Source organism: Podarcis pityusensis (assembly GCF_964106645.2).
Source record: "Podarcis pityusensis genome assembly, chromosome: 15".
Classification (NCBI taxonomy): domain Eukaryota; kingdom Metazoa; phylum Chordata; class Lepidosauria; order Squamata; family Lacertidae; genus Podarcis; species Podarcis pityusensis.
Window position 1 is genome coordinate 287,716 of NC_138040.1, and position 12,427 is coordinate 300,142.

General features: G+C 49.0%; 1 protein-coding gene across 4 annotated transcripts in view; it reads right to left on the reverse strand.

The window, feature by feature from the left end:
* Positions 1-3,742: 3,742 nt before the first annotated feature.
* The window catches only part of FOXN1 (forkhead box N1), a 50,394-nt gene continuing 41,709 nt past the window's right edge, over positions 3,743-12,427 (reverse strand). For 3 of the 4 annotated variants that reach the window (XM_080984077.1, XM_080984078.1, XM_080984075.1), the window contains exons 7-9: positions 10,453-10,660; positions 8,207-8,704; positions 3,743-5,510 (exon numbers count right to left, since the gene is read on the reverse strand). In XM_080984077.1, the coding sequence (XP_080840203.1) occupies positions 5,218-5,510; positions 8,207-8,704; positions 10,453-10,660 (999 nt within the window). In that variant the 3' untranslated portion in view covers positions 3,743-5,217. The remainder of the gene's footprint in view (positions 5,511-8,206; positions 8,705-10,452; positions 10,661-12,427) is intronic. The other variant, XM_080984076.1, reaches the window with a different exon arrangement.

Consider the following 12,427-nt stretch of genomic DNA (forward strand, 5'->3'; position numbering starts at 1 on the left):
TAAATTACCATGTATATAGCATATATTCAACACAAAAAACAGCAACAATTTCTTGTTGATAAAGGACAGCCAGACATATAAAGGGCCCCATAACCTTCCATAGCTTAGGGCCTAATCAAACCTAAATCTGGCCCTGTTCCTTCTACCAGGAAGCTCAGGTGGTGATTGCCAACAGATTGAGGTCCTAACAATGTAAGAAAGTGCCTGGCTCTTGCATCAGCATCCCATCTATCCCGGCCTCCTGTCCTCACGGCGGCCAATCAGAGCCCCCCAAGGGAAGCCCCAAAGCACAACCTGAGCCCGACAGCAGCAACCTTCCATCTGTTCCCCATCCTCTGGTATCCACAGGTAGACTGTCCCTGGTCATGGAGGTTCTGCTATCAGACTAGACCTCCCTAAGGAAAGCCTGGCTGCATCAGGCCAAAAGGGGCCCGCCTAGTCCAGCCTCCTCTTCCCACAGCGGAAATCCATGCGCAGGACTTGGGCGCAACATCCAGCGGAAGCCCTTGACTCTGCAAGTGTGTGTGTGTGTGTGTGTGTGTGTGTGCGCGCAAGGGGGCTGGCTGGCTGTTAATCAATAAGCAAGTGTGACTGTTGCATTTTTATACCGTTAAACCGCCCTGTGGTCTTCGGATGAAGGGGGGCATATAAATTTAATAAATAATAATAATAATTAAGGATTATTTACTTTTGTGAGAAGGCGGAGAGGGAGCACCAGCTCTCAGGGAGCATCGGCTCTTGCCACACACCCCGTTGCATAACCCTGTGTTGCAACGCTGCTTGCTCATTGCCGGAGATTTCTCCACCAGCTGCTTCAGAGGTCACCTGCCCTTTCTCCCCCTTTTATCTCCTCCCCGCCCTCCATGCTTTGCCAGGCGACCCATAAATACCCCTCCCTTGGGCGGAGAGGGAGGCTCAGAACATCTGCATCTCTGGCAAGCCTCTGTCTCTTTAAATCCCCCCTGCGGGGTGGGCAGGCAACAAGAGAGCCATGTCTGTATCTGTGGGAAACTTGGGAAGGCGGAGATCACTTGACGGCAGGCATGGCCCACGGGAGCCACTAGGGGGAGGCAAAGAGCCACTGGCTTGATGGCAGAAAGTGAGGAGGAATTAAAGAACCTTTTAATGAGGGTGAAAGAGGAGAGCGCAAAATATGGTCTGAAGCTCAACATCAAAAAAATGAAGATCATGGCTGCTGGTTCCATCACCTCCTGACAAATAGAAGGGGAAGAAATGGAGGCAGTGAGAGATTTTACTTTCTTGGGTTCCATGATCACTGCAGATGGTGACAGCAGTCACGAAATTAAAAGATGCCTGCTTCTTGGGAGAAAAGCAATGACAAACCTAGACAGCATCTTAAAAAGCAGAGACATCACCTTGCCGACAAAGGTCCGTGTAGTTAAAGCTATGGTTTTCCTAGTAGTGATGGAGCTTGCATGCCTTGTGCCCAGCCACATTGCCCAGGGACTCGCCTTTGCTCAGCGCTTCCCAGCGGAGAGGTGACGGTGGTTTTCCTTGCTGCATCCTCTTTGCCGGGTTGCTGCGCTGTGGGAACCACCGCTTGAGGCTTCATTTGGCTGCTGGCTGGGCTTTCTGCCTTTGGCTCGGAGGGGCTCAGAAGTCGAACACACCTGCGCTCACAAAATCCCTTATTTTGGCTGCTAATCCCTTATTTTTGAGGCTGCTGGTCCCTTAGTTTTAAATCTGTAAGTTGACAGCTATGGGATGAGAACAGAAATCGCGTGGCGGCAGCGGGAGGCCCCATTAGCTAAAGTGGTACCTCAGGTTAAGAACAGTTTCAGGTTAAGAACGGACCTCCAGAATGAATTAAGTTCTTAACCCGAGGTACCACTGTACTGGACTAAATAATGCTGGCAAGCTGCTGATGGGTGTCGTTTTCTAGAACAGCTGAAGGGTGTGGGTTGTCACAGGCTGCTTTATTGAATAACTTCCCTTGCCACTAGATGTCCCCATTTAATTATCGCTAGCTGCTGGAAGGTTCGTACACTATAGTTAAAGCTATGGTTTTCCCAGTAGTGATGTATGGAAGTGAGAGCTGGACCATAAAGAAGGCTGATTGCCGAAGAATGGATGCTTTTGAATTCTGGTGCTGGAGGAGACTCTTGAGAGTCCCATGGACTGCAAGAAGATCAAACCTCTCCATTCTGAAGGAAATCAGCCCTAAGTGCTCACTGGAAGGACAGATCCTGAAGCTGAGGCTCCAATACTTTGGCCACCTCATGAGAAGAGAAGACTCCCTGGAAAAGACCCTGATGTTGGGAAAGATGGAGGGCACAAGGAGAAGGGGACAACAGAGGACGAGATGGCGGGACAGTGTTCTCGAAGCTACCAGCATGAGTTTGACTAAACTGCGGGAGGCAGTGGAAGACAGGAGTGCCTGGCGTTCTCTGGTCCAGGGGGTCACAAAGAGTTGGACATGACTAAACGACTAAACAACAACAATTACGCTTTAGCTGGGATTCCTGCTTTGTGGGGGGTTGGACTAGATGACCCCAGGGTCCCTTCCAACACTATGAATCTAGGATTTTATGAAAGGGGAAAGGGGTTTGGCTGCCTGTCTCTTTGTTCTCCACAGGTTTGAGCGTCACTTGAGAGATCAACACTCAACCTGGCCCAAGCGTTCGCCCAGTGGGGTGGGTGTGGCAATTTTCATTGACCAGTCACTGGTGTGACTGGTCCAAACTCACAAATTACACCATCTATCTAAAAACCACAATTTTGAGGGATTTTTTTTTTTTAAAATCCAAGGCAGTGCTGGGCTCATTCCCTGCTTGTAACATTATATATGTGTTTGTATCTGCAGCTATATAAAGCAAATGGCTTTCATTTCAAGAAAATGACCCTTATTCCTTGCCCGTAGCAATACATTTGTTGCATATAAGACTTCTCAGAGCAGGAATCTGGTGGCAAATTGCTGGCAGGTAGTGATGGGTGACCTGTCAAATTCAGTTCTTCTCAATTTCTCATTTTTTCAGACCTGAGTTCCATTCTCCACAAGGCCATGTCAGATTGTTTATATATATATATATATATATGTGTGTGTGTGTGTATATATATATATATGTATATATATATATATATTTATATATATATGTGTGTGTGTGTGTGTGTGTGTGTGTGTGTGTGTATATATATTAATAATAATTTATTATTTGTACCCCGCCCTTCTGGCTGGGTTTCCCCAGCCACTCTGGGTGGCTTCCATAGAAACCAAAAATACAGTAAAATATCACAGATTAAAAACTTCCCTGAACAGGGCTGCCTTAAGATGTCTTCTAAATGTCAGGTAGTTATTTATCGCTTTGATTATATATATATATAATGTCATTGTGATACCAATCAGCAGTTTAGCGTGGATTTCTTATAAAAAACATTTTTTGTAGGTAACTGTGCCCCAAAGGCACATTTTTGCAACACAGTTTTCCTTCTCTCTATTATATCCATTTTTCAGCATGCATTATTCCAATACATGCATTTTTGGAACCATTACAAAATTCGGCAAAATACAATTTTCGCAGGCGTTTTGTTTGTGGAGAGTGAGAATCAGGCCGGCCCATGCATAAATGCAAACTGAATTGGATTTCTCCCCCAGTGCAGAGAATCTGATGAAATTAATGGGCAAGACTTATGCAGGCTGCTTATGGCTCAGTCTGTGTATGTGAAAGAAAGCAAATGTATCGACTTCCTACTGTATATAAGGAAAAGAAGCAGTTAAAAATGAGCAGGTTCACTGTTTTATTGAAACAAACAAGGCGTGTGTTTTCTTGTGGGGGATTTGTAGTGCAATCCAGGATGAGCCCATTCAGAAATAAGCTACACTGACATCAAGGAGGCTTACGCCTGACCTTGGCAGATGACCGCCGAAGGCGGCAGGTTCTCTGTTTTTAAACAGAGGTTGGATATCCACCTGTCAGATTATCGAACTGTGATTCCTGCTAGATGACCTTTGGGGTCCTTGCCAACTCTACAATTCTATGACTCTACGTTGATCCATTTTATTGAATTAAGCTAAATAGCCTTAAGTTGATTTGGAATAAATGCATAGTTAATTGTGACTGTCTTGAATTCTATTGGGTTACAGTCGTACCTTGGAAGTCAAACAGAATCCGTTCCAGAAGTCTGTTCAACTTCCAAAATTTTCCAAAACCAAATCACGGCTTCTGATTGGATGAAGGAAGCTCCTGCAGCCAATCAGAAGCCCTGTCAGACGTTCGAGTTCCCAAAGAACGTTTGCAAACCGGAACAATCACTTCCGGGTTTGCGGCATTCAGGAGCCAAAATGTCTGAGTTCCAGGGCGTTCGGGATCGAAGGTACGACTGTACTGTCTTCTGTAGTAGGTCACCCTCTTCAGAATAAAACTTTTGATAAGGGAGGATAGGGCATGGGGCACCAGGGATGAATTTATGGAGCCGAGGGTGGTGGCGGCGGCCCACTGGGTTAGAGACTTCATCCACATATATATTTTTCTAACCCTGCCACAGCCTCTGTACATCACCCACCCTCAAGGCCCCCAAACCTACTTCCAAAAGGGCATTGAAGTTTGTGGTTGCTGATCAGAATGTTGCAGGCTGAGGGGTATTTGAAAAGAGACGGGCTTTGAAAATAAAGGGGAACGGGAGTTTGCTTGCCACCTGACTTCTTCCCTGCGAGCCTTGGCCAGGTTTTTTCCAGGAACGCTGGCTTGATGCCGACATGGTTTTAACAGATCTCTGGCTAACTGTGGTTCGCCGTTCCAGGGGCCTACGACAATCTGGGTTTTGAAAAGATGGAACTGGCTTGTTTTCTGCTGCTCCTGAAGGGAGAACCCAAAGCAATGGATTCAATTGCTAAGAAAGGAGAGTGTAGCGAAACATCAGGAATAACTTTCTGACCATAAGAGCTGTTCAACGGAGAAATGGACTCCCTTGGAGGTTTTTCAGCAGAGGTGGGACAGCCATCTGTCAGGGGTTCTTTAGTTGCAATTCCTGCATTGCAGGGGGTTGGACTGAATGACCTTTGGGGGGTCCCTCCTGAATCTACAATTCTAAGGTTCTGTGCATATCTACATATTTGCACCACGGCACTTGGGCACGCCTCGGGTTTCTGCAGTCCGGGTCCAGAAGCAGTGAGTTTTGTTTCCTTGCTGGGCATCAGTGGCGGACTTGGGCTGGGGTTCCACACCCAACACTGGCACGGGCGATGTTTGGCCTGGCGGCCTAGACCAAAGCCACCGGTTTGGAGCCGGAGTTATTCAGGAAGGAAGGCGATCCCGTCTCCAGGTCCATGAAGGCAGAGTAGAGGGTGGTGAGGTGGATCTCAGGCAAGCTGTGGTGTTGAGCGTCACCGTGTGCCCCGAACTTCCCACTGTTGTCGTCATCCAGCTGGCACAGGGTCGAGAAGCAGGGACCGGGCGCCGAGGAGGAGGAGGAGGAGGAAGAGGAGGAGGAGGCGATGAGCACTAGGGGGTCGCTGGCCAGGCTGTCGTCCTTCAGTTCCTCCCAGAGGTTTCCTGCAACGACAGAAACAGACTTCACTGGATCATGCCAAAAGGTGTCCCTGCTTAGGCCACCGTCCTGTTATCTCAATGGCCAAATGCCCCGAAGGACCTAGGAACCGGGGCAGACTGCCTGTGGGCCTGGCGGTTCCATAAGGACAGAAGAGCCCGGCTGCTGCAGGATCAGGCACAAGGGGGGCCCATCTAGCCCAGCCGCCTGTGCTCACAGATGACCATTATTGCAAGACCATTAATATACAGTGGTACCTCTGGGTGCAAACGGGATCTGTTCCGGAGCCCTGTTCGCATCTGTGCGGGTCGTGATTCGTCGCTTCCGCTCATGCGCGTGACATCAATTTGAGCATCTGCGCATGCACAAGCGGCGAAACCCGGAAGTAACACGTTCGGTTGTTTCCGGGTCACAGCGGAGCGCAACCCAAAAATGCTCAACCTGAAGCAACTTCAACCCGAGGTATGACTGTAATTTATATTATATTATATTATATTATATTATATTATATTATATTATATTATATTATTATATTATATTATATTATATTATATTATATTATATTATATTATATTAATATAATATTTATACCTGGCCCATCTGGCTGGGTTTCCCCAGCCACTCTGGGCGGCTTCCAACAGAATATTAAAATACAATAGTCTATTAAACATTACAAGCTTCCCTAAACAGGGCTGCCATAGGCGGAACCTGAGTGCAACAGCAACCCTGCTATGTAGTGGTAGACTGTCGCTGAGCAGGGAGGCTCTGCTATCACAACAGACCTCCGTAAGAAGAGCCCTGGTGGATTAGGCTGAAGTCCTTTCTAATCCAGCCTCACTATGTGGACAACCAGGTCTCCCCAAAGGGAATTCTGCAAGCTGGACCTGCAGGCCAAAGCACCTCTCCTCGCTTGCCGTTCAGAGGCATTTGCGGCATGCATTGGGTTGATGGACGTTGTTCCATCGATCTATGGCATTTGATCAGCACCTGTCTAGTTAGCGAGGGAAGATGCTGGGGTTTTCTGTGTCCTCCCTGGCTGTTTAAGCAGGATGGACGCCACCCGTTAGGGCAGGGCAATATCTGGTTTTCAACATCGTGCTATATCACCAGCTAAACGTCGCAATATACCGATTCAGTGGAACCTCGGTCATTAAACGCCTCCGTAGTCGAACGTTTCGGCTTTTGAATGCCAAAAACCTGGAAGTACAGTGGTACCTCTGGCTACAAACTTAATTCGTTCCGGAGGTCCATTCTTAAGCTGAAACCGTTTGTCAGAGCTGCTTCCAGATCCTAGCTCACAGAGGATCACGCTAGCCAGCGATCATTAAATAAAAGTCTTTATTGAGTTACAGTTTCCATTCTCAATCTGCTGCGTGCAACTCTACGTCTCATGGTTAGATCGGCGAAGCTCCGTCTGAGTCTCCGCCCCTTGTACACCAACTTAATATCCTAGCCCTGCTCCACCTTTTCCGCCTGACTGTTCTTCTCTGGGTCCCTCTGCCCCCCGGGGTCTCTTCCTTCCGGGATTCTTCTGACGCCGACCCCCCGGACCCTCCTGTCTCCTTGCGCCGGGCTTTAGGACCTGGCTCCCTTTCCGGGCTCCCTACTGCGCCACCTTCCTGTGCATTTGAACTTGGCGCGCGCGCCAAACCTTCCACCTTCCGTCTGACCGTTTCTTCGCTCCCCGATGGAGGTGTGGCCACTCCTGACTCGTGCCCTCCCCCCTGTTGTGAGCTGCCAGCGCTTGATCCCTGGCGCCCTTCCTCTTCCCTGCTCTCTGGCGGTGACGCTGGTCCCGATTTCCAACTGCTCCCCTCTGAGTCCCCTCTGGCTCTATCTTCCTGGGGTGTCCCCCTAGGCTCCCCCCTTGCCCTGGCCACTGGTGCTCCTTTCTGTGAATCTTCTGATTCACTGGAAAGACTCGGAGATCTCGGGTCGTCGTCATCACTCATCTTTTCTTCTGCCTCCTCCCCCTCGCTCTCTGTTTCCTCCCTTGCCCTTGCCTCTGCTCCTGAACCCCTGACACCGTTCTTATCCTGAGGCGCGCTTTCGCTAACGGGGCCTCCGGTGCATGATTTCCGTTCGCATCCTGGGGCAAAGTTTGCAGCCAGGAGCAGCTATTTCTGGGTATCAGAGCTCGTAACCTGAAGCGTTCGTAACCAGAGGTGCCACTGTAAATACTCCGGTTTTCGGAAGCTGAACGTGCTACGCGGCTTCCGTTTTGAGTTTCCCTATTGTATTGAGGCTTCCGTATTGAGCTTTCGGTTTTTGAACATTTGGGAAGTCAAACGTTCTCCCAGAACGGATTACTCTTAAAAACCGAGGTTCCACTGTATATCACAATGTCCGAAATAAGGAGAAGCATTGGCTGGCTTGCACGGTTTCCCCCACATTGTGATTTTTACATAGCAAAGCACACGCACATACACACGATTTGAGATAATACTGTATTGCCAGGTCAAAAATTATGAAACCGACATCACAATATGGATTCAATCCTTGGCCATCACTGGATTAGGACTGGGAGAGGCTCCCTGCCCAAGACCCTGGAGAGCCCTTGCTGCCAGCCAGTGCAGACATTACTGAGCTAGAGGGAGCAGTGGGCTGACTCAGTAGAAGGCAGCTTCCTCTGCTCCTATTCAAATCAGGACCCATGAGGACTAGAACCTTGAATGGACTCCCTCGAAGCAGGGCTGCGCACCTTGGAGCTCGAAGTCAGTGAGCGAAGGGTTCAGGGCGTCCACGTCGTGGCTGAGGTCGCCTTCCGCCATGGGCACCTCCTGCACGGCGGCCCGTGCCATGGCCAGCATCTTCATCCCACATCCCGGAGGGGCCTGGGCACCCCCCGGCGGGGAGTCTTGGCCCTGGTGTCCGTTCTGGGCGTCTGCGGGAGGGAGAAGGCTTTGAGAGCCGTCCGGCTGCAGGAAAGTGGGCGAGACCTGGGAAAACCCTTGGGGAGGGACCCCATAGCAGGAAGTCTGTGGGGCCCCCAGCATGCCAGGCTGCGGGGGCTTGGAGGGGAGGGCCCCATGGGTGTGGGGGGCACTGGAGGAAGAGATGGGGGGCTCACACAGGGGGTGATGCTGGAGCGGCAGCCCCCGGGAGATGGGAGGACTCGCCAAGCCGCTGGTGGGGGTGCAGGCCAGAAGGGTAGACCTCAGCTTGTCCGTCTTGTCCCCTATCAGGTTGTCCAGCTCCTCTAAAACACAAAGAAAAAGAAAAGAAAACAAGCCATGTTTATTCCTTCATTTCTGGGGGTTGGGCTGGATGACCCTTGGGGGTCCCAATTCTGTAGTTCTATGTTTCTAAGATGTGTTAATTCTGCCTGGGGTGGTCTTCTGCAAGAGACCAGGATATCTGCTTTGAATCATGTTGGAAGTGGGCCTTTATTACTATTTTTAATCGTTTACTGATTATTTTATGATTATCAGCAATAATCCATAAAATTCTTCTGTAGGAAAAGTTCCATCCAATCATATTATTCTGCAGGAAAATATGACTTTTAAAGTTTTTATTTATCCTTTTACGACATTTGCACAAATTACAAAACTTAAACTCTACTCTTCCCTTCCCTGGTTCATTTCCATTTCCCTTCACTGCTGCGTTATTCCTTATTATTTCTTTTAAAAGTTCTTCCCTCAGTCTATAGTTTAACTGCTCAGTTTATTCTAATTCTGCTAACATTTTAAATTGTTTACAGATTTTTTTTCAAATATTCAACAATTTCCCCCCAGTCTTCTTTAATAACTCTTGTTTCCTGATCTCTTATTAGGAGGAAAATATGACTTAATGTAAAATTACATTTATTCTAAAGGGGGGGGGGGAGAAATATCAAAAGCTAGTTAAGGACATAAGAAGAGCTGGCTGCAGGATCAGGCCAGTGGCCCTTCATCTATGGCACAGCCATGGACCCAGAGCTGAGCTGTCATGGCTGCTACCATCAATGGCTCTCTCCTTTCAGGGAGGCAATTATTTAGCATAAGGAGAAACCATTTCCCTCAGAATTTATTTCTGGGAAACTATTTACAACAAATATTAAAACCAAGAATAACCTGAACACCAGATTAAAACACATGTCAGTGTCTTGATGGGCTTTGCGTAAACAAAAGTGCTTTGAAGCAGGCACCGGACATAGGACAGTGAAAGTGCTGATGTCAAGAGGCAGGGAGTTCCAAAGGACTGGCAATGATGGTGTTTTTAGTCTAGCAACATCTGAAAGACTGCAGGTTAGGTGACCTCCCCACCATAGAAGTTTCTGCATCCATCACCCACCTGCCTGCCTTCCTACTGTGCAATCTACCCAGGAGGTGGCCTTGCATGTCCCTCCTCCCTCTTAGTCTCAGTGTTGCTCCTTGCTGAGCAGTCTCCTTGCTGCCTGCCAGTCTCTGGGGCTGCCAGCGTCCTCCTCCCCCTTCGTCTCAGTGTTGCCCCTCACCAAACAGCCTTTTGCTGCCTGCCAGTCTCTGGGGCTGCCAGCGTCCTCCTCCCCCTTCGTCTCAGTGTTGCCCCTCACCAAACAGCCTTTTGCTGCCTGCCAGTCTCTGAGGCTGCCAGCGTCCTCCTCCCCCTTCGTCTCAGTGTTGCCCCTCACCAAACAGCCTTTTGCTGCCTGCCAGTCTCTGAGGCTGCCAGCGTCCTCCTCCCCCTTAGTCTCAGTGTTGCCCCCCACCAAACAGCCTTTTGCTGCCTGCCAGTCTCTGGGGCTGCCAGCGTCCTCCTCCCCCTTAGTCTCAGTGTTGCCCCCCACCAAACAGCCCTTCTGGAACTCAGCAGGAAGGAGGAAGAGGAAGGGGCAAAGCCAGAATGAGTTGGCTCTGCCCTTCATTGGCTCTGGCACCCCCTGCTGTTGGCTCCTGCCCTGCCAGTCCCAAAGGGAACCAGCCACTCCTGAACGCACCACCTGCAAAGGATGTTGGGGGGGGTGCTGTGACAATGCCCCTTGCCCACCTGGCTTGGCCATGCTTTTCCGGACCGCGATGGGGTCTTTCCTCTTCCACTTCTGCAGCTCCTCCTGCATCTTGTCCACCTTGGCCGGGTTCAGCGCCCACAAACAGCCTTTCCTCGAGGAGCTGCCCGACTTATTCTCCACTTTCTCGAAGCATTTGTTCAGGGAGAGGTTGTGGCGGACCGAATTCTTCCAACCGTCTGGAGCTGTCTAGGAAGGGAGACAGGCACAAAAAACGAACGGAAGTTAATTGGGGAGGAGAAAGGCTTTGTTTCGTTACATCTGTACCATTCCTCAACTTCTCCTGTGGCAGAAACTTCCATCTGAGGTAGGCAGCAATAAGCAGTTTCAGTTCTTCCTACAAGTGATTGTGATTCCTGTAACTGATGAAAGCAAAAGTCAGCCGGAACAGGATTTGTGCCCAGCTAATCTTGGCACCTTCCAGGAGCTTGTGACCTATCATCCCTAGCCATTGGGCATGCTGGTTGCTGGAGGTTGTCAAAGGCAGAGCTGAACATCATCAGATCTTTGAAAGTTTCAGAAAACCTGGAGCAAAAACACTCAGCAGTGCATGGGCTCTTTCGTTCTGATTAATGATTATTAACTAATATTATTAACTTCCCATCTTTTCCCCAGGCCAGGACTCCAAGCAGCTTACACAAATTAAAACAGCACAGATAAAATATGAAAGGCTGAATGCTTTTTGTTAATAAAGTATTTCAGCACTGATAGAATTAAAATAAGGTAAAAAAATGGTGATCTATTAAAATACAGATAATAAAAACAGCACCACACTATTAAAGCAAAAAAACAAAAGACACCAGGCAGCTCTGCCCAAATAAGAATCTCTTCACCTGCCAGTGAAAGGGCAGCATGGAAGGCACTGGTTTAATTTCTCTAGGGAAGGAGTTCCAAAGGTTGGGAGAAGCCACCACCGAGAAGTCTCTCTCCTTCATTCATAACTAGCAGGCCTATGAGGGGGGCAGGACAAAGAGGGGGCCTCCTCCAAAGATCTTGGTGGCTGGCCAGATGTGTAGGGGGGGATGTGGTCTGCCAAAGAGCTTGGACCGAACTGTGCAGTGATTGCAGAGGGGCCGCGGTTCAGAGCCCCTGCTTGGCGTGCAGAAGGTCCCAGGTTCAGTCCCCTTTGGCATGTCCAGGTAGGGCGGGGAGAGGTCCAAAACCCTGGACAGTTGCTGCCAGCCTGTGCAGACAACACTGAGCTTGATGGGACGGTACAGAGCAGCTTCCTAAATATGGAACATGACAGCGATGAAGACATCAGCCCAGCCCTTTAGCTTTTATAAATAGCAATACCTCAGACCTAATTGCGGAGCGTGGGATCCTCCGATGGGAAGTGACAAGGTTGGAAACGTACGAGGAGGATTGCGTTTCTAGAAGAGCCACATTCCCTTGCACCCGTCCTGGCTGGGGCTGGGCGAGGGTGTGGCTCAAAGCATCCAGGATGGCAAAGGCTGCTGTCAGCCAGTGCCTGGCACCGCGGCGTTTTCGGGAGCTCGGGCGCCATTTTTTTGGGAAGGCGGCTAATTAACAAGAGCAGTTTGACAACTGAATCCCAGTTTTAACATTTGCATATGTTATTTTTTTTTTAGAAAAAACAACTCTGGGGTCAAAAACCCAGAAGGCTGTTTTTGCTGGGACAATGCACTTTAATTATCTCTGCAAAATAACCTCCTCCTTTTTAAATTCATGTTCTCTCTGGTTAATGAGATAAACAAACGGCTCTCCTCTGCCTCGGGCAAAGCTCCCTATGTAATTAATCACACCTCAATTCGAAAGTGGGAGGGGGTGATGGATACATGTGTCTGCCAAAATAAATAATAATAATAATAATAATAATAATAATAATAATAAACCTGCAGCAGGAGTTTACCAACACTTGACAGGTTTAGGGGTCTAAGCTGTCCGTCCTCTGGAAATGTTTGCCCTGCCATATAGTTGTTCCCGTAAAAATAA